The sequence below is a fragment of the Apteryx mantelli genome, chromosome 2, assembly GCF_036417845.1.
Source record: "Apteryx mantelli isolate bAptMan1 chromosome 2, bAptMan1.hap1, whole genome shotgun sequence".
NCBI classification, from domain to species: domain Eukaryota; kingdom Metazoa; phylum Chordata; class Aves; order Apterygiformes; family Apterygidae; genus Apteryx; species Apteryx mantelli.
The window spans coordinates 141,698,860-141,719,831 of NC_089979.1; the positions used below are offsets into that span (position 1 = coordinate 141,698,860).

Sequence of the window (20,972 nt, forward strand, 5' to 3'; positions counted from 1 at the left end):
CGTTCTAAGTCCTCGTCCACAGCTGCCCGTAGGGTGCTAAGGCTCTGCTGTTGTATCACTAAGGAGGAAATTCCGGTTCCCGCTCCCACTGCCCCGAGGCCCAGTAAGGTGGCTATAGTAATCGCAGTGATTGGTTCCCTCTTTACTCGGACCGGATGAGGGGTGTCCCAATGATCGTACATCACTTTTTCCGGATGGTACAAGATCCTGGGGACTACTTCTACTTGTATACAATATTCTCGGGACTCATTAAGCACCCTTAAGGAGACACAAGGAGTCAGGCCGGTTTTTGAGCATATCCATCTAGTTCCTTTGGTGGGAATAGCCCATCCATCTTTAGGGATGTGGTTTTGCAATGATATAGATCCACACAGCTTTTTCTTTGATTTTGGCACTTTGCCAATACACATTCCTATTCCTGTAACTTGCTCCATAGTCAATCCCTTCTTCTTATCTTCCCATTGACACTGTGAAGCTGGATCATTGCTTAAGGTATATGTTATATTTACTCCTATTGCTTCATAAAAAGGGGGTCTTATGTCGTAGCATAATCAGCAATGGGTAGTTATACTAGGGGTTGTAGCATTTAATACTTTGTAGGTTGCTTGCACAACCTTCCACAGAGGATTGTCTATCCTCTCTGTGGCTTTACTTTCTGAGATTACAACAGTATCTTTCGAGGTGGGGTGATTCATAGGAATACTTGTCGAATTCATGATCGCACCCGTTGGTTGGATTCCTGATTCTACTCCCTTAACAACTAAATTCGGCCCTATTGCTTGAGGAGTAGGTCGCACACTTTCTTTCTTTATGAAAATTAATCCACCTCTATCGGTCCCGGTCTCCCAGTACCAGACTCCCCAGGTCTTTCCCAAGAACCATCCCGGATCTTCCAGACGGATGATATTTATCATTAAATATTTACAAGTTCCCAGGGGGGTATAGTGGGGACTTCCCCGATACCCCAGCTGGAAATCCTCTTTAGGGGGGATACACCCAGAAGGCCCCCATTTTACTGATAAAAACTTATCTGATCCTGCTCCTGGAGTCCAATCAGAGGCTATAGTTTCACATCCCCAATAAGCACAATAATAAGAGTTTACAGTATCCTTGCCCAGGATTAGAACTAGGACAAAAGTAAAACCCCATATGATCTAGACATGGTTCAATAGGCACCAACTCACATAAAGTAGCTGTGAATGTAGGACTCCCGGGTACACTTCGTACTTGGATCACTGTTTGATCCTCCCACCTTATTAATGACCACTTAAGGGGTTGGTGTATATTATGTTCCCCCTTTGATTCGTCTTCCTAATAAGCCTAGCACAATCATCTTCCAGAGGAGTAGTGGACCCGTGGCTGGGCTAACGGATATTTTACGAACCCTTAATGCCTTGGAGGGGCGATCCGTGATGCCAAGTGTCTCTGGGACTTTAAAGAGTCTGGGCCTTACAATTTTGGGTATCCCTGCTTAGGAGGTGGCTTGTCGGCCTCGATCCCCACAGTTTCTATACGTCTCTGTCTCCTCTGCCTACTCTTTTGCTCAGAGCAGCAGGGTGTACCGTCTTCTCGACAGCAGCCGTATTCTTCAGGGGAACCTCCTGTATGAGCTTTTTGGATTTTTAAACGCTTCCCAGTTCTCCAGAGTGACACTCAACATACGGCACGGTCCACCTACAATTGGTGTTTTCAATTTTGGCCTTATGTGATCGGGGTGGTTGGCGTAGGTACAACCTTTCTCTGGTTGTACCCCTTTAGCAAAAGCTTCCCACCATTCCACCGATCTTTTCTTGAGATCCCTTTTTAATGTCAAATGGGTCAATTTGCCATAACAAAGGCGACAACTGCCGCTAGGGAGGTACCCGTGCTACCAATGAGTCCACTACTTCTCTTTACAAATCCTATATTTATAACACACAAAGGGATAACAAATACAATGTGAGGTTTTACAAAATGTGGTCTTACTTATCGAGGTTTCTAGGTTTCTTCTTAAAGGTTACTTTTAAATTGTCCGGGTTTCCAAAGGCTTCCCACGATGATTCTGAGATCGGCCCTTTAATTCTGCTGGCATGTGTCCATCCTCGCTCTGCAGTGCGAATAGCAGTGTCTGTGGTAAGCAAGACAAGGAAAGGTCCCTCCCAGCGGGGAGTCAAGGATGAGTCTTTCCAGGTTTTAATTAAAACCTTGTCTCCAGGGTTAACTCGGTGAATGGCTACATCTAGTGGAGGTCTCTGTACTATTAGTCCTTTCTTTATCAATTCTTGTCTTCTCTTCATAAGCTCTGTAATATATTTCTGTAATAATCTCTCTTCTGCTTTAGGATGTTCTTTTGGTATTTCTAAATCATATGGCATCCCATATAACATTTCAAAAGGGGAGACTCCTGTGTCAGTTCTGGGCTGAGTTCGTATATTCAACAAGGCTAAGGGTAAACACTTGATCCAATTCATCTGGGTTTCCATCATTAGCTTCGTTAACTGTTTTTTTTATTTCCCCATTCATCCTTTCTACCTTTCCCGAACTTTGAGGATGCCAAGGAGTGTGATGCTCCCACTTGATCCCTAAAGGATCTAATGTTTCTTTAATGACTTTGGATGTGGCCCCCTGTCTGAGTCTATGACCGATACATTCCCATACCGGGGTATGATGTTTTCTAGCAATATCTTGGCTACCAATTTCGCAGTAGCTCGGGCTACGGGAAAGGCTTCTATAAAGTAAGTTAAATGATCTACTATAACTAATAGGTATTTATACCTGCCCACTTTCGGGAGTTCTGTAAAGTCAACCTGTATTTTCTCAAATGGCCTCTTGGCTATTGATCGTCCCCCTGGGACTTTTTCTCTGAGGTGTTGCTTGTTAACCTTCTGACAGGTCAAACATTCTCCCACTAGTCTTTTTGCTATGTCATATATTCCAATGCACATATACTTGGTTCCAAACTGGTCTACTAATGCTTGCACTCCCCAATGAGTCTGTCGGTGGAATTCTTTCATGATTCTCCAAGCCACACCTTTGGATACAATTTCTCTATCATTGGGCAACACCCATTTACCTTCTTTTTCTAGGGCTCCTATCTGTCGTAATTTATCTGTTTCCTGTTTAGTAAAACTCATCCTGGTATCTAGCTTATCTTGGCCCTCTTTTCCTTCAGACAATAGGTGTAAAGCTGCCTTTCTTGCCTCTTCATCTGCTAGATTATTTCCCCTTATGTGGTAAGATGTGCCCTTTTGATGGCCCCTAACGTGTACTACCGCGATTCTCCGAGGTCCCCTCAGAGCTTCTAAAGTTTTTCTAATTAATTTTTCGTGCACTAAATTCTTCCCTTGCGAATTAATCAGTCCTCTTTCTTCCCATATTTTCCCAAATGTATGTACTACTCCATAAGCGTATTTAGAGTCGGTGTATATAGTCCCTATTTTGCCTTTTAAAATTTCTAAGGCTCTAAAAACCGCATACAATTCACAAGCCTGGGCCGACCAAGTTTTGTCTAGGGGCCCTGATTCTATTAACTAACCATCATATCTCGGCCCAGTAAATTATATTCAGCTTCGGGAACTAATAAAAAGGGTCCCACACTTAATCGAGAGTCTGATTCTATTTTCACATTTTTAATTACTGGGACCTTAAAGGGTTCTCCTTTAGCTCCTATCACTTGTAGTTTCTCTGGGGATGGTTTACACCCCCAGGGTACCGTTTGGACAGTAGATCTTTCTGCCCCAGAATCCACAAGGAATTCTACTTCTTGTCGCTGGGGACCCAATTTCAATTTTATCAAGGGCTCGGTTCCTTTATGAGTCCCCAGCAGATAGAGCCCCTGACCCCCCTAATCTTCTTGGAACATTTGCTTATCCTGCATTCGCTTCCTGCAATTCCTCTTCAGATGCCCTTTCTTCTGGCAATAAAAACACTCAACCTGCCTCAAGTCCCTCATCACGACTTCTCTGGGTTGTCCTTCTTGGTGAGGTGGCTTTCTTTTAGGTCTGTTATACGACCTAGGAGGTTGCGCCTGGATCCCTCTCTGTCCTTCTCGGACTGCTGCCACCAGAATCTTTGCCTGCCGCCGATGAGTTTCCTCTTCCCTTCGCACATGCACTTTCTGAGCTTCCCTCAGCAATTCATCCAGTCCTCTATCTTGCCAATCATCTAACTTCTCTAACTTCCTTCTGATATCTGGAAAGGCCTTTGCTACAAACTGTGTTTTCAATAGAGCCTGTCCCACAGGGGTACTGGGGTCTACCCTGGAATAAAGTTGCAGGTTTTTCCTAAGTCTCTCAAGCCATTCTGTTGGTGTCTCATCCCTTTTTTGTTGTTCCATGAAGGCCTTATTAATATTTTGCCCCCTGGGAACAGATTCCCTGATTCCCTGAACTATTATGGTTCCTAGATCGGACATATGTGTCCGATGCTCAGCATTCTGATTGTCCCCGTCCGGCCGTTGGGTGGGCCATTTGATATCTGCTGTGGGACCTTGTTGGTGCTGTTGATCCCAAATCCGCATCCCAGCCCTACGGATCATTTCCCTTTCTTCCACTGTAAATAATATGCTTAAAATGGATTGTAATTCCTCCCATGTATAAAGGCTAGGACCCAAAAACTGATCTAGTTTTTCAGCCACCCCTAAAGGGTCTTCTAATAAATTCCCCATTTCCTTCTTAAAATCCCGTACATCCCCTGAACTCAGGGGCACGGACACAAAACCCATCCCTGGTTGCGGTCCTCCCATGGGGAGTTCTCGCAAGGGGTACAGCTGATCAGGTCGCCCACCTCCCCTCGTTTGACTCCTCGTGACCCTTCGGGTTTCTTCTGGGGAACTAGGAGGGTCTAGATCCCAGTCCGGGGTCGTTGGGGGGGGGGCTATGAGGAGGGGCTGGTATTGGGTTTTGAGCTGGAGCTGAGGGAATATAGGGGGGAGGAGAAATGGGAAGTTCCTCCAATATTTTGCTTTTCTTCCTCGAACCCTTCTCTTTCAGGGTAAATATCATGGTTCGAGTATCTGGTCTTATTCATAAACTAGCATACTCACTTTCTTCTAAACTAAAGGGCTCCTTTGAATTCACATATATATTTGGGGCCTGACATATCCAATTTTCAAAAGACCCGTATATTGGCCAATAAAGGGGGTCTCTTCTAATCTGCTTCCCACCCCATACTTGCATGCAGTAATGTACCATTTTCTCTCGACTTTTGCCTTTTCGGGAGGGCCAATCGTTCCAATACTTAATCATTAATCCTAAAGGGCTATCGACTGTAAAGCCCTCTATGGGATCAGAAGACTTGCTCTTTTTCTGTCCCATCTTCCGGAGCACACACACACACGCTCAATCGCTCCCCTAGGTCGTGGCCCACGCCCTCGCGGACAATGGGAACCGCACTACTGTAGGGTCCGCTCTCGCTTCGTCCCTTGGGGACGTCTCACTTAGACGTGCTCCGGGGATCCCACCCCAACCGAACGGAACCACTTACCAATACTTTACTCAATCCTGAGTCTTCGTTCGGATCTTCGTGCACAAAGTTTACGGGATACTGCAGTTCTTTTGCTTACTTGTCCTGATTTAGGGTTCGGAAATACAGGTTCTGGTAGGGGAACTACCCACTCAGGGGCCATCCGAAGACGGGATGGGGCGCCTCCCCTGAGTCAGAGTCCCGAAACCAGGGAAGCCTGCATCCGAGTCACGGCACCAAATTGTTATGGGTAAACGCGACAAATTGACAACCACTCGGGCCGGGTTGCATAAATTCCAATTTAATAGAATAATTGAGCAAGTCACAAGTAAGCAAAACAGCGCTGGGCGGCCGGGGAGTCTCCTGCTCCACCAACGGCGCGCGCGATCCCCCGCTCACAGTCCCCTTATATGCCTGTAACTTCTGTGGTTGCGCCGGCTGTTGCTGGGGGGGGTCGGGATGAAAGCTGGCGTCTTCCTCTGCGTTGTACGTGGTGCCTTTCAGGTCACGCGCATACATTTCACAATACAATATCACTCTGCTGACTCAGTACAATCACTGTGGTGATAGCCGGTACTTAGCACCTAGTTTCATGGTAAAATCACTTCACGAGTTGATGTAACAAATTATTACCTATTACAGTATCTTTCAGCAAAATATGATAGATTTGGTGTAATCAAAATGCAGATATCATCTCTAAAACATAAATGTCCATCAGCGGGAACATGACCCAAAAGATTCTTCATCTGTGTAATATATGTAAAAGTATATGCATATACACACATACTGCCACACATTTGAACACAGGCCTCCAATCCACAGTATGTATGTAAATATATATATGTAACAAAGCCCTAAACAGACCTCTCAGGCCTCCTACATTGAGAAATGAGATCATCTGCTTTACATTTCTTCCTACCCTTGCTAATTTGAGGTGTTGCTCTGCAGTCTTTCTGCAACTCTTTTATGCCAAGTGCCCACTACAGCATCTCGGCTGGGTCTGTGATCTGGTATATGATATTAGAGAGCCAGAGAGAGACCAGGCTATTGTCCTGTATCAGCAGCAGGGGAGAGGCTCCCTGCTTGAAGGGGTTAATTGAAAGGTATGTTCTGCAGTGTCTGTCAGGCATTTGCTCTTCTTTATTAGGTGTCTTTCCTGTCACATCCATCCATTGCAAGACCTGATACATAGGTCTAATTTTGGGAGAGAAGAAAAGAGGTCTGAAAATTTGTATCAGTAAACAAACAGCAGATCATTTGTTATTCTTGTAATCTTTCTTTGCCTTGGAAGTATGACCTGTTTCTACTCTTCCCTGGCTCCTCAGCTACTAAAACCTCTTGGTCACGTATTTTATTATTGTAGTTGTTTATCATGTTTGACAACTACTGCTTGATGAACATCACTTGTTTAACAGATCTTTGGCAGTTAGAAGCCTTTAAGTATGGCACCAGGTATGAAAAGCCATTAGAAAAAAAGTGGTATGTAAAAATACTGTGTCTGGCTGATTCCTGCTCTCAGCCCATTGTGCAGTCTGAATCTGACTAGAGAAATCTTCACATGTTTAGGGAAGAAATTTCTGAATAATTTCACATTTCCATTAAAATAGTTTTTGTCACTGACATCAAGTCAGCCTTCCTCCTCCCTGTCACTTCACCTGTCTAATGCAGCTTGCCATTGTGTGTCAGTCTAACTGGAAACTACTTTGTAAAGATCATGAATTAGTCCCATGTTGATGCTGTTCAAAAGGAAGAAAAACATGGCAACAACAAACTTTCTGCATTTGCTTTCACTCTGTTCACGTGCCCAAGTCAGTTACTTGGTCTGCATCTTTTCTGTCAAGATCGAATGCTATGAAGCAGTGGTTTTGATATTTTTTCTGCATTGTAACATTGCACTATAAAAATTTTGGAATTCTCTTTTCATCTTATAGTAAGGAAAACAAGCAGGACTATAACATCTTGCAGTTTGCTTTCAATGTTTCATTACATGTAACCTGTAGATTCAGTATCTCAGTTATAAGAATAACCTGAAACAAAATATTAAAAATTAGAAGAAAGCCTAATTACTCTGAAGTGTGTGAGTGTTCAACCTAAATACTATATAAAGTGGTACTTAATATGTTCTTACAAATTAAGAATTTTAAACCAACTTTTTTTCCTTTTTCTTGTGGGTGAGAGGCAATGGGCACAAACTGAAACACAGGAATTTCCATCTGAACAGAAAGAAAACTTTTTTACTGTGAGGATGACTGAGCACTGGAACAGGTTGCCCAGAGAGGTTGTGGAGTCTCCATCCTTGGAGATATTCAAAAGCTGTCTGGACACGGTCCTGGGCAATAGTTTATGAAAGCTGTGAGTTCTAGCTGCTGATTGATCACTCAGTGTTTTCTTGAGGCAAAGTATTAATTTTGCATTTCAAAATGCTGAATGAACTGATCAGAAAAGGCCTTTTTGAATTTTAGTATACTTTAAGTGGTTGGTCACAAAAAGGGAGCTGCTTTGTTGGCTGATATCAGTAGCATAATGTGGGATAGCAGGCATGTTGCTCTAATCCTTTGGATTATGTCATGGTCCAGAGTGAATCCAAATTCAGTGTCCAACTGAATCCGAAGTGTCTAAGGAACAAAGTAGAAGAACTCTTGGTTAATGAGACACTGAAACAATAGTGCTGGAATTTCTCTAATACCTTAAACTTCATTCCATGTTTGTTTAAACTTATGTTTTTAGGTTTTAAGGTAATTGCAGTGGCCCTAGAGAAAATAAAATGGAAATAACTATTCTTGGCAAATAAAAATGACTTAGTTTTGTTCTGCTTTTCTCTCTCCTAAAGATGCTTGCATGAAAATAAATTTTAGGATTTTTCATTTTTTCTTAATCCCTGGCTTTAAATCAAAATGCTCAATTTGACATCATCATCATCTCCACAGCAACCAAATGATCTCGTGAAAATATTATGAGGACTATGCAGCACAAGTAAATTTCATGTTTTAACAAAACAGCTATTGCTTTATGCAAATATATATAATAAAATCTCGCAGAGACTCGCAGAGGAGAAACCAAAATCATTCAAGCTAAAATCAAAATAATTTCTAATTAAATTGTATTAAAATGTTGGAAACATTTCCCCAGGTTCTTAAGAAGATGAGAGATTTTTAATTATTTTTGTCAAGTATCTTAAAAGTTTTGCAAATTTTGGAAAGTTGTTGTAAATTCTTTAATAATTTTGAGCTGCGTCAAGTCACTGACAGATCAGCCTTTAGTATTTCAATGACTGCCTTATGTAACTGACTTAAGCCTTTGTTGGATTATTTTATATTCCCACTTGAAACTGCAAATTATTTCCAAGTACCCTCTTTGATAGCTTCAACTTTCTCTTCAGGCCCTTATCAAGAATGAAGGTCACATGCCCACAGTGGCCTGTAGCAACTGTGTAATCTGCTAATATTTAAGCACCAAGAATTTGGTTATTGTTAATACTGAAGATAAGAACTGTAAAAGAAAATGTGAAACTGTCTTTACTTTGTAATTGCTGTGTCTTTAAGGAGATTACCTAATAATTTAATACTGAAATCCACAGGCTGGGAGTTGGACAAAGGGTGGCAAATTCAGTTCACGAGATCCATTGCTTGCAGGCAAAAGAGAGCATATTTGTACACTTACATTTTAGCATATGTATCCTGAGATTGCAGGTGACAATCTGTAATGGAGACAATCTGTAATGGATATGTTTTGTGTTTAAAGATCCAGATTTTCGATGGATGGAGGTTGACTAGCATATTTGTCTGTGGGAAAGGTGGGTATTTCATTCTTTCAGTTGTCATAGAGCATAGGCATGCTGACCATGGCCCAGTACTCCACTGTGCTGGGTGCTGTACAGATTCAAAAAAAAAAAAAGGAAAAGCTGTCTGCTTTTTTCTTCATGTTTCAGTAGCACAATGCTGTTACTTGCCTGAGTCTCTGCTGGAATGCTGCTGTTCTTGTGTCTGTTGGCTATGAGGAGAGGTTCCTGACTGCAGGACTTGAGGATTTTCTTTGAGTCCCACCATTTGTAGCTTTTAGTAAGTTTGCTCTCTGTGTGTGAGATGCTGTCTGCTGCCATTACGCAGTTGTCTTTTGTTCTTTTTAATATTGTAGAATTGGATCCATGCATACATAGGGATTCATGCCCACTCCCACATCCTTCCCAGTTCTCTGAGCTACTGAGGTGTAGCGTTCTGAATAGACTTGAATAGATGGATCTGATTATAAATAGGATCTTGAAAAGTGAACTTTTGTGTTCAATCAAAGAAGAAAACACAACACTGAAACAAAATACTTTTACCTGTCAGTTATTCCTATGTAATTCTTGTCATGCAACTATCAGTGAGACATGTAATGTATAGGAACTTTTCTCCAGCCCATTTCTTTCACTTGCTTATTCACAAGCATGATGTCACAGCTAATATGGCAGTTCCTTTAGCAACACCTTGATATCAACCTTCACATAGTCTTTATAGGCACTCATTGCACATCCATATAATATTTTTTATTTCCTTATAACGACAGAATTACTAGTTAGCTAAATGCAGATTGGTCTGCTGCGATACCCCGCTATAACAACACTGTCCACTCCTGGTTTGTTTTCTTTGAAGATCAGCAGTTATTGCTACAAACTGTCCTGCTCGCTCACTGGGACTTAATGTCGTGGTTTAAATTCCATTTCATTGGCATTCTGAACAGAAAATCACGGAGAAAAATTTTATAATGCTCTTCAGAGTATATGTTGCTGCTGTTGTTTTCTGTCTTGGTTCCATGCTTTATGAAGGGGAAGATAGAGTATGGGAGGATGTTTTTAGGAGCAGGCTTTTTCAGAGCGCAGGACTTTTGGGAAGTTCCTGGGTTGTGCAGCATTGTGTTGTATTCCAGCCCCCACCCCCACCCCCCGGCCTCTCCCGGAAGCTTTAACTGTCGCTATTCTTGATAGAAGCAGCTGATCATTTAGACTGTAAAAGCTGCTTCGTGCCAGACTGGGGGCACAGTGAGCACCTGGGTATTTGGGGACTGGAGCTAGGAGCCAGATGAAACCAGGATTGACTGTCCTCATTGACCAGTGAGTTTTCAGGAATGTTGAGCATTGGGACCTTGGAGAGGCTTGTTGGTAGTTTGTGTGTTGCAGCCTGGGACAGCTCTCCTAGACCTCACTAGTGCTCTGCATGGTGGTAAGATGCCTCCTGAAGGTGCCCCCTTGTTTGAACCGTGGTGTTATGTGGCCTTCTGTCCTAGTTGTGGCTCACTTGTTGATTAGCCCTGCTCCAAATATGCATTTTATGCTAACAACATCAGGTGTCAGATAAAATTTATGCTGCCCTAATACTCCATCGCTTCTCCCTAATGACTTTTGACTGATACTGGTATCTATTGTTCTGCTTCTTCCAGGAGCTACTTTTGATCTTGCTGTTACACTGAAGTTTTCTACCCTTTGCTTCTTTGAGTGAGAAAACTGTTATCTTGATAGATGTAAGCCTTAGCTTACAGAAAATGGTATTGCTAGTACTGGGGTGACTGCTTTTGGAAGACGAACATGAGGCAGAGGATGTCTCGAGTTCATGGCTGATGCACTGGGTATACAATAGTACTATTGTAACTGTACAAGCCCTGAGAAAATCAAAAGGGAGAGTCTATAAACTGGACTGAGGATGCCACCAAACATGTTTTAGCAAGCTGACATTCATAATACTTAGCTATGTCTCCATTTCTGAAAGGTGTAAGGAAGCAAAAGGGAGAGTAGAATTATAATAGAGTTAGCATCCATCCCATCCATCTGGTGAGCAAGAGAAGGGGGTGTTCTTGAAAAATACCTGTGGGTTGATGAAAGTCATATTTGACCATTCTCATTAGCTGTTTATTTGTAAATTAACTGCTTTTTATTGGAGAATCCCTAATACATACTATGTATGATTATTGTGTTTCTTCCAGTGAGTGGTGAGCTGTAGTTTGCTAAGATACATTGGGATATGTCAACAGTACATAATGGCCTTAGCAAACTCGCTAACACTAATAGAAAGCAGAAGCTGTCATCCTTTTGTGTTCTTGTGGATCACAATGGTGAAGAACATCTGGGTAAGAATGTGTTGTAGAGGAGCTATGAGAGAATAGGGAATATTGCTTTGAGGAAGAAAATGGTCTGATATCGTCAGGGTGTTGTAGTCCTTCATAACAGTTTGGTGGAGACTGACTGGAGAGCGGAGGTTTGTTTTTTCATAGTGACATGAAAGGTGAAAGGGTTGTTTCTGCTTTTCACAAAGAGCTGGTTTTCAATTTCTGTTTCTTACGTGTTCTTCATGTTGTGTTGTAGGAAGCAAGCTTACTTTTTTTTTTTTTTTTTTTTTTTTTTTTTTTTTGGTGAACAGTTGTGGCATCCTTGTTCTAGTCCAGAGCCTGACTACCAACTACAGCCCAGTTTGTTCCTAGTGCATTTCCTGACACATGCTTAATTTTTTGGAGTGGACAGTACTGATTGCAATATGATTCTTTTTCCTTTTGTTAAACAATTTTGCTGAGCAATGATCAATGCCTAGCTATTTTTACCTTACTATTGGACTAGTATTTTATGATCCTTCTGTTTTCCAGGCCTTTAAGGAAGAAAATAGTAGGCGTACACAGTCTAAAAGTCTTCTTACATAGCCCATTATTTTGATATTCTTGGAATATTTTTCCTTATACTGCCTCACCTTTGTATCTGCACCTACTTGGAAGCATTGGACAAATTGGAAAATAATGTGTTTGCAGGATGACACAAACATTTTCCGGTGCATAGGTAATTGACAGTGTAACTATGTTTTCGTCTCCTGATTAGTTTGCATGGAAAAATACTATGGCTTTTGGAAATCTCCTTGATCTCCAATCTTATGAAAAGTCAGCTACATTTGCTTTGGGACTTTGAAAGCAGGATCAAAGCTAGCATGTAATTGCCCAATAAAGTAGATGTTAGCTTTGATGCACTTGGGGGAAGTGAGGCTTCCACTTCTCATGGAGCAGAAGCTGGACTGGGAATTGTCCAGAGATTTGTAATTTTGACAGATTGAGGACAGATGAAAATAGTTTTGCTTGAGATTTGCTGTCTCCATCAGCTAGCAAGTTTTCTTCTACTTTGCCACAGTGCAGGTAGGCTCAGCGCAGCTGTCTAGTTTCAGTAGTGTTTATTCTGTAGCTCTGCATACTGAATCATCCTGTAGAATCCAGACGACATTGTTGATTAGTGTTAATAATGTTTTTTTTTCCTAAGCTTGATAGACAGCCTTATATCTTTTCAGCCAAAGGAAAGCAATAACTGCTACTTAAGTTGGTAGGCTTCCACCTTTGCAAAATGCAATTGTAAGCCCAACATGTTAAACTCTGAGGATGAAAATTGATTTTAGAAAATTAATGTTTTTATCTCAAGGCTGCTGATTATTGAGGAAACTGTGTTCTTACTGCTCAAGCTGAATGCAATATGAGTGCCTGCTTAGTAGTTTTCAGCTTCTCTTATAGTGCTTACCCTCAGCCTTTGGGTAGGTAGTAGGAAATGCCATCTGATTATATTTTCATAGGAACAACATACATCTTAGGAGGTCTGTTGAGAGTGTCTTTTTGATCTGCCTTCTGTGCAGTTTCCTTTCAGTCATCCAATTCCTTGTTTAGTGAGCTTGTCTATGTCTTGCTTGTAAACTTGCCAGTAATGGTGAGTTCTGTCTAGGTCACTTTACCATTTCAGATCACAATCAAGTTCTTTTACTTAGGTTTTGACAATGCAGGAAGAATACAATGCCTTTTTTTAGGTAAGAATACTAGATGCATGCTAAGCTAAAATGACTAAAAAATGCTATTTAAAAGTGACTGTTTGGGCAGCTGAAATAGGAGATGGTACCCTGGACAGATGTTGATACAGACCACCTTTGCAACTTGCGATTATTAATATTAGTGTAAATATGTAAGAAAGGTAATTCCCAGCTAAGGCAACCTTGAGTGTGATTTTACTCATGCAGTATTAATAGATTTCTGGTGTGAATTCAAACCTGGGCTGTAACTGCATTTTAACTGGCTTCCTATGCTTCAGTCACTCATTTAAACAGAAATGCAAGGTTAAACCCTGGCTTGATCTCCTTTTGAGTCACACATTTTGAATGGGTATGTATATTTGTAGCCAAACATTATGATCATCCAATCAGACCTATTATATAAACTGGGCAACATGCATATGGGTGTTACAGGTAGACTTATAACTTGTGATGAAACTAAAGAATACCTCTAGAAGACATAAGGTTTCAATCATGGCTTGAGGTCTTTTAGTGGTGGAGAATACGCTGTGTTCTTTGGTAGTTTTTAAGAATGGAAGAGCTTTTAAAAAATGCTTTTAATTTCAACATGAAGGTACTAGAGCTTGTGATTCAAGCATCTTTGCTTTGTATGTGCTTCTAGGTATGTTCCCGAAAATTAAATAGGTGGAGCTCCCTAACTCTCCACAGTGAGGCAGATCTGCCAGAACCCCAATTCTGTGCTTGGAGAAGGGCAGTTCTCAAGCATGTTGCCTGCTTGAAGCCAGGAATTTTAATGACAATGAGATAGAAGGAGACATCTTTTCCTCCATCAACTTTCTTCTTCACACTTGAGCTGTATTCAAGTTAAGCTGTGAGGAAGAAACAGCATTTTAAAAGTTTATCTCTTCGTCTTTCTTAGGACTTGCTGCTGTCCCAATAAACTTTCGGGAATATTGTAACAATGCCCAAATATTCTTGGGTCCTCATCACTTTCTACTCCATCCAAATTGTGGCTACTAAAATGATCTTCACCATAACAGTGGGAAATTCAGACATTTTATATTTACCATTTGGGTTAATGCTGTATTGGCATTAATTCTGATTTTCCTGCTGCCCTGTCTCTCTAGTGCTTATTCTCTTCTGTCTTCTTTCCTGAGTGGCACACAGACACTACTTTACTAGTCCTCTTGTATCTTTTGATGTCACATAACATCTGACAATTTTTTTCCTTCTGCGTTATGCATGACAAATACATTAATAGAATTGATTGGAAACCGAATATATTCTTTGATTCCCAGTGGATTCTGTTTTGTGTTATACAGCTACATTTTTCTGGGAAGGGTTTGTTTTCATTTCTTGTTGAGTGTGGAAGTGAGACTGAAAATGGATATCAGTGTAAATTGAATGAGCACCAGTCAACAAGGAGGAAAGAGCTCAGCTGGAGAAAATGTACTGAGATAAAGATCAAGGTGCAGGGGATACTAAAGATAAGAACATCTCCAGCATGCAAATCAACCCCTGTTCTGTCCCTCGCTGAAAGAGCTTTCCCTTTCTCTGTGCACCCTCTGCACCCTTTTGCTGAATGTCTTTGCTAATGGAAGGGATTAGGGTTTTAATTCACTGCTTATATTGCCTGAAATGTATGGTGCTGGCTTGATATGCAGTCTAAAGCACAAATACACATAGCTGACGTTGGCTAAAACTTTAAAGTATCTATCTCTAGGAATGAAAATCCCCTTTGACGTTTTCTGTGTGTTATCCCAGTCTTTTCTCCGGTATGTCCTGACGTTATTACAAGTTTAGTTTCTTCCTTGAAGCCTATATTCCATGTTCTCTTCTGGTTTTAAAAAACAAATGTTGGGTGCTGGAGAGCTTTCTTCACTAAATCTTATTTAATAAAAATAACTGGTTTTTATTCAGTGTTAACATCTGTTACAAAGCTTCTCTTTGTAAAGGGCAATAACAAACATTATTCTTCTCAGATCTGCTTTATCAAATGCCTCCTCACATGATTACGGAGATGTCATGCCTACCAGCTCATAGTTGGTTTTATTTCAGATTGTTTTTTGTCTTTATGGAGAGAAAATAAAGTGGGGAACTTCTTCCATTAACAAACCATGTCACCTAAGACCATTTATATGAATATCAGTAAACATGATCTGAGTGTACCAAAGGAAAAGCACATGGTGTCTGTGGGTCAATTTACATCAGGCATGCTACCTGTTGGCTTGTAGTGCTTGCTGGCATCAGGTTACTTAGCCCACTTTCAACTGCTAACATAACTGGGAACAATTTTCGGAATAGTACTGAAAGCATTATTTTGATCAATTCCAGAAGCGGAATCTGCTAGTGACATCTGTCATCAGGAACAGTTCTTGTTATGTCTCTGTGTGCAGCTTGAGCCTTGTCCACAGCTGGGAATGGATGAAAAATTAAATTAAATATTTCTCTTCTTAGCATTGATATGGCTGTATTTGCATCAGTCCTTCTGAAGCTGTAACACAATATGATAGAGGATCTTTTCCTTGCTTGGGATCTAATAGATCTTTCAAATGGAGGTTGATGGGTTATACCTTAATGGACCTGTTATCCAGTGCTAGTCATCCCTTTCCTCTCCTGTTCCCCAGGATATGGAAAAATGTGGCCATAGACTGCATGAAATGAAGGAAGCCATGGTCTGCGACTAGTGCTTGGCTTGCAGGTCTGCAATGCCCCTGGTATACTGACCTGACCAACTTCAGCCTGTCTTTCAGTATGGTTGGAAAGAAACTTGCTGTGACAAAACATAATCCAAAGAAGGCAGAAAAATGGCAGATGGGCTTGAGCATGATTGTGCCAGGTTTCCCAAAACTGCTAATTTCAGTGAAACTAAAGCAATAGAGGCTGAAGTATGAATATCAACCTGTGCTATTTGCCTTTGTTCTTTTCAGCCTCAGTTTCTTTATGCTTAGATTTCTAGAACAGTGTAAAATTTAAACTTAATGACAGATGAAATATGATACTGTTTGGATTTTTAATGGATATAGATATTTGAAATGTGTTTAGTGTACGTGTACTTGTTGCAGCAGTATAGGAAAGTTGGTTTGTTTCTCTTTTTTCTCCTCACAAAGTTCCTGATTGCTCTAGAGTGCCAGAGTCTTGCAGAGGGAGCTAAAATAAATCTCTGCTTACTACACGATGATTACATTTAGGGCAGCGTGTACTTTAGAAAATACACGTTTTTAGATTCCCAGCCTCACAATTACGCTTTGATTTTTGCAACTGCCTCCACACGGATTTCTGTGCAAGCACAGAATTGGGACTCCAACTGTGGACTCTTGTCCGTTGAGGCCTAGCATAACATACCTGCAGATCTGTGTTTTTTTTTCTTTTAGAGTAACTCTAAAATTTTATTATAAGAAGCCCTTTTCATACACTTCTCATAAAATATTCTCAGGTTTTTATTTTATTTTTAAATGACCCATTTAAGGTGAGGAAAAATTTACTGATGATTCTTAACTGAATGTATGAGTGAGGATATAATGCTGTTGTACAGACCGCCCCCCCCCCCCCCCACTACCATTTTCTGCAGTAGTCTAGTGTGCTACTAGAATCGCATTTACAGTCTAGGTGGTACATTCACTGTTACAGTTTACCATTGCTCTGGAGAGGTAAGAAGGAAGGTAGTCATATAATCCTGATAAAGTTTCTGATGTTTAATCTTGAGATGAGGATAAGATTTTAGGTCTTGCCCTTTGTCTGTTTTTCCCCATTACAGAAGTGTGTTTTCACAAGTTTGGGTGTTTGTTTGTTTTTCGGAAAAACCCAAGTATGCTTACAAAGTAATTTGAGGGGTTTCAAAATAGGTTAGTGTGCTGAACTGACTATCAGATGATGGTTATTATGGCAACAGGTAAGATTTTTATCAAAGTATTTTGAAAGAGGAGTGGGAAATTAAAGCAGGCACAAACGAAGGGGATGAATCTGCTCATTGCCAGAAGCAGCAAATGGATGGCACGGTATGTCACGGAGGAGAAGGATGACAGAGCTTATTCCATAGTGGATATAGAATATTTTTTAATCCAGTGTTTTAGAAAGAGTTTTCTGTTTAGTCATTTTGAATTTGTGGTGATTAATTAAACTTAGATTTTAGCTGTCACTGGCTAGTTGTCTGATCTGCGGAAAAGTCTAGATACTGTGCTTTGGGAGTATCAAAAAAGTCTACACTGTAAGTTTAAATAATTTACAGTGATGGAAGTAGGAGGTAGAAGTACCGGTAAACCAAATAATTATATTGGAATTCAGTTTCTTACTGAGTTGCTTTCTAGGACAACTTGGTAAATCTGAGCGTTTTATTTTTGCCACCTGTCAGTTGAGGGGTGCATATGGTACTCTGAAATCCTTAGGTGAAAGATGCTAAAAGCAGAAAAATCTATATGATAAAGATGGTGTAATGTTGAATCCAAGCAGAGAGGTATGTTGAAAGAATTTGATAGTTGAATACTTACATGACTTGTTAATGTGTGCTTGTTTAAGAATTGTGGTTTGCATAAGGGAAGCAGTTGTAACAAAAATGTTGACTAACAGTGTAAATGTAAAATCAGTAAAGTAAACATGACCAGCTAAAGCAGTACCTAATTTATCTAAGGCGAACGTTTATTTTCATCATTCATTCTGTTGTTTGAGTTCTTCTTTTAAATGACACTTTGACATCTTTTGTATAAATTATGCATGTTAATGTAATTGTATTTACTTGTAGGTGGCTCTAACCAAGAGAGCTGATCCAGCTGAGTTGAAAACAATATTTTTGAAGGTATGTATAAAGTAAATATTTCACTTTTTCAGCTTAAATTTTTCATATCTTTTGCTCCTTTATTGCAGCATACAACTTGTGATAGTTTTTCCAACCCTTAATCATTCACTGTATTATTACCATGTTAGACTTAAATACCACTATCAGAATTGAACAATGCTCACCAAGAAGTCAGGTACATTCCTGAGTGATTATTGTATTGACTCAGAAGAAGTATTACTATCTTAGAAAAAAAAGTGCATTGTTCAGAGAATGGGGTGGGAGTTTCAATATTGTTCCTACACATGGTAAAATGTTAGTGTAGACACCTTGCTGTTAGACCATTTGGTAAGCTTCCTTCTCCCATCCTTGCTTCCTTCCTGCCATCAGTGTTATCTGTGGTTTTCTAGCTCCGTAGAAGTGTTGAGAAGATCACCATGTGAAATGGTGGCCATGTTTTAGTTTCACAATCCTCTGTGTTGTCCTGCTGTAGAAGTACTGTTGTAAACAATGAATGACTCTTGTGCTTGCTTGCATACATGAAGATAAGCGTACTGTAGTGTTTTGCTGGAATATGGTGATCCATTTCCTAAATGTAAGTAATATTCCTAATCTTTCTAAGCTCTATTAGTACAATGTCTGTAGTAGTGTAGAAATTTGGAATAGAAAAAGCGTACAGAAATTGATGAGGCTGGAGAATATATGTAAGTGAGGTAGGTGCTACGGTGACCTCTTGAATCTGAATTATTTTTATGAAGCGGTTGAGTGGCTGAGATAGCTAATACCTTTTTAAGTTCCGTCTTCCACATTCTGTCTCTCCAATGCAATGCCCCAGTCTCTGTGAGCATGTTTTTCCATTGGCCTTTATGGTCTTTTATTAACGATATATATAGGTGCCACTATGAATATGTCTTTTTATAGTTTTATCATATACTATGTAGGTGCCACTATGAATATGTCTGTATTTATAGTTTTATCATATACTGTTCATATTTATACCTCTGAAATTGAATTTTCAGTTGGGAAAATTAAGATTTAACTTATTAAATCCTGGAACTGATATCTGTCAGGAGAGGAGAAAGTCCCTTGAAAAAGAATGAGATTTTCATAGGAAAATTTTTGAAGAACAAGACAAAGGCAGCAGAGAAGGCAGATGGGGAGCAGACTGCTGACTGGGGGAGAAGATGGCAGCATTGAGGAAGGAGATGAACACATTAAGGAGAAGTCTGGTCCCTTCTGGAGAATGAGAAGTTCAGTTGTTGTGGGTGGATTGGTTGGTTTGTTGAGAATACTGTGAAACGTTTTTCATGCCTGCCTGTGTTTCTGAAGATTTTAACTCCCTTAGCTTTCAGCTGCTGTGAATTGGATGGGTCAGAGCTGACCTCACTACATACTGCGTCCTGCCCCTTTTTCTTGCCTTTTCTGCTACCCCCACCATTGAAAAGAAGGGGTCTTGATAATTGGAAGAGGAAATATGATCTCAACATTTTGTTCAGTGTAATACAGAAATTGCTATGCCACTCACTGAGAAAGGACAGAGGATGCATGACTATGGCATGTTGTTTTGTGCAATACAAGCAAGCTGTGGCCAGAGTGTTAATTAAACTGTAAACTGCTTCAGATGATTTTAAGTGGTGAGGCCAAGACAGTTGTTTCTGCAGATTGTGGAATCTTCTTTTTGTAAAATAGCTTGACAGCCATTTTTTAAACTCAATTAAGAGTTAAAAAATACCATTTCCAAGTAGGAATGATGTTCACTGTGTAGAAATAAATATGAGGCCATCAGTTTAAATACAGTTCATTACAGTCAACTTTCAGAATTTTTGGTACATCAAAATCACGATAAAATGTTTGCAAATCTTATTTAAAATGGGGTTGAACTGGTTAATATTTGGCTATTTAAAATGTATGGAAATAAGTTACCAAAAAGTCATTAAGTACTATTGTATAATATCAAATTCTCTGTGGGTATAATTGCCAAAGTGGGGAAAAATACGATTGTAAAGAACCATATTTTTTTAATGTCTCTTTTCCAAAACCAATAGAATTGATGTTTTTCTCTTTTTGTTATGATAATTTCTAAGAGTAACTCTACTTTTTCTAAGTCTTCTACCATAACCCCTAAGAGATTAAATTTTAGTCAAAGTGATCAAGCTGACATTCTCCAAGGTCATTTTCTATATGTAGTATAGTGTACGTGATTGGATTTCAAATACACTTGAGTAAATCACAATGACAAGAAACAGGGGGACACTGAAACCTTGTGCCGTTTTCTGTTATTGAGTGCCCTAGCAGGGGGTTAGCCTGGAAGAAAAAAATGAAATATAGAAGCATAGACTGTCTGACTTATTTGATTTGTTTCTCAATAGCGGCTGTGTTAAAAGTTTTTGAGGCTGAGATTCTGAAAGATTCTGTCTCCCTGCAAATGATTACACTGAAATGAATTGATCTGCTCGTTCTTATAAAAGTATACAATTTAAAATTCTTTGCAGTGTATCAGCTAGAAAGCTTGCTTTACGAACAGTGTCTATTGAAACTTGAATCCTTAAATGCTAACCAATATATAGATGCCAAAGCAAGTTATGTTTTGTTTGGGCTTGCTTCTCTGAAGCCTCGTTCCTTGAAGATATTGCTATACCTGAAGACTGTATTTATATAGCACTAGAAGAAAATAATCTACTTACTGTTACACTTTGGCATCCTTCTGAGAATTATATGCCTACAGCAGGTATAACGGTACTCTGCAGCCACCAGTATGACTCTATGAAATGAAAATTGGCAGCTTTTTTTCCCTTAGCAGAGGCATAGCAATGTAAAACAAAACACGTCTTTGCTATTTTGTGGTGTTCTTCAACAGGCATCTAATTTATTTATTACTTCAGTGTGGATAATGCTCTATGGGGAGCTGCAGGAATGTTTTATCATCTCGTCTTGAAAAAAAAAAAATCAAAGAAATTAGCAAGTTGCTTTCTTGTTCTCAATGC

At 40.0% G+C, this 20,972-nt stretch overlaps 1 protein-coding gene across 3 annotated transcripts in view; it reads left to right on the forward strand.

Moving 5' to 3' along the window:
* SLC25A13 (solute carrier family 25 member 13) overlaps positions 1 to 20,972 on the forward strand; it is a 111,252-nt gene that overhangs the window by 13,845 nt on the left and 76,435 nt on the right. For all 3 annotated transcript variants that reach the window (XM_067291669.1, XM_067291668.1, XM_067291670.1), the window contains one exon: positions 17,956 to 18,009. Coding sequence is in view for 1 of the 3 variants with exons in the window: in XM_067291668.1 (XP_067147769.1) it covers positions 17,956 to 18,009 (54 nt within the window). In the remaining 2 variants the exon portion in view is untranslated. The remainder of the gene's footprint in view (positions 1 to 17,955; positions 18,010 to 20,972) is intronic.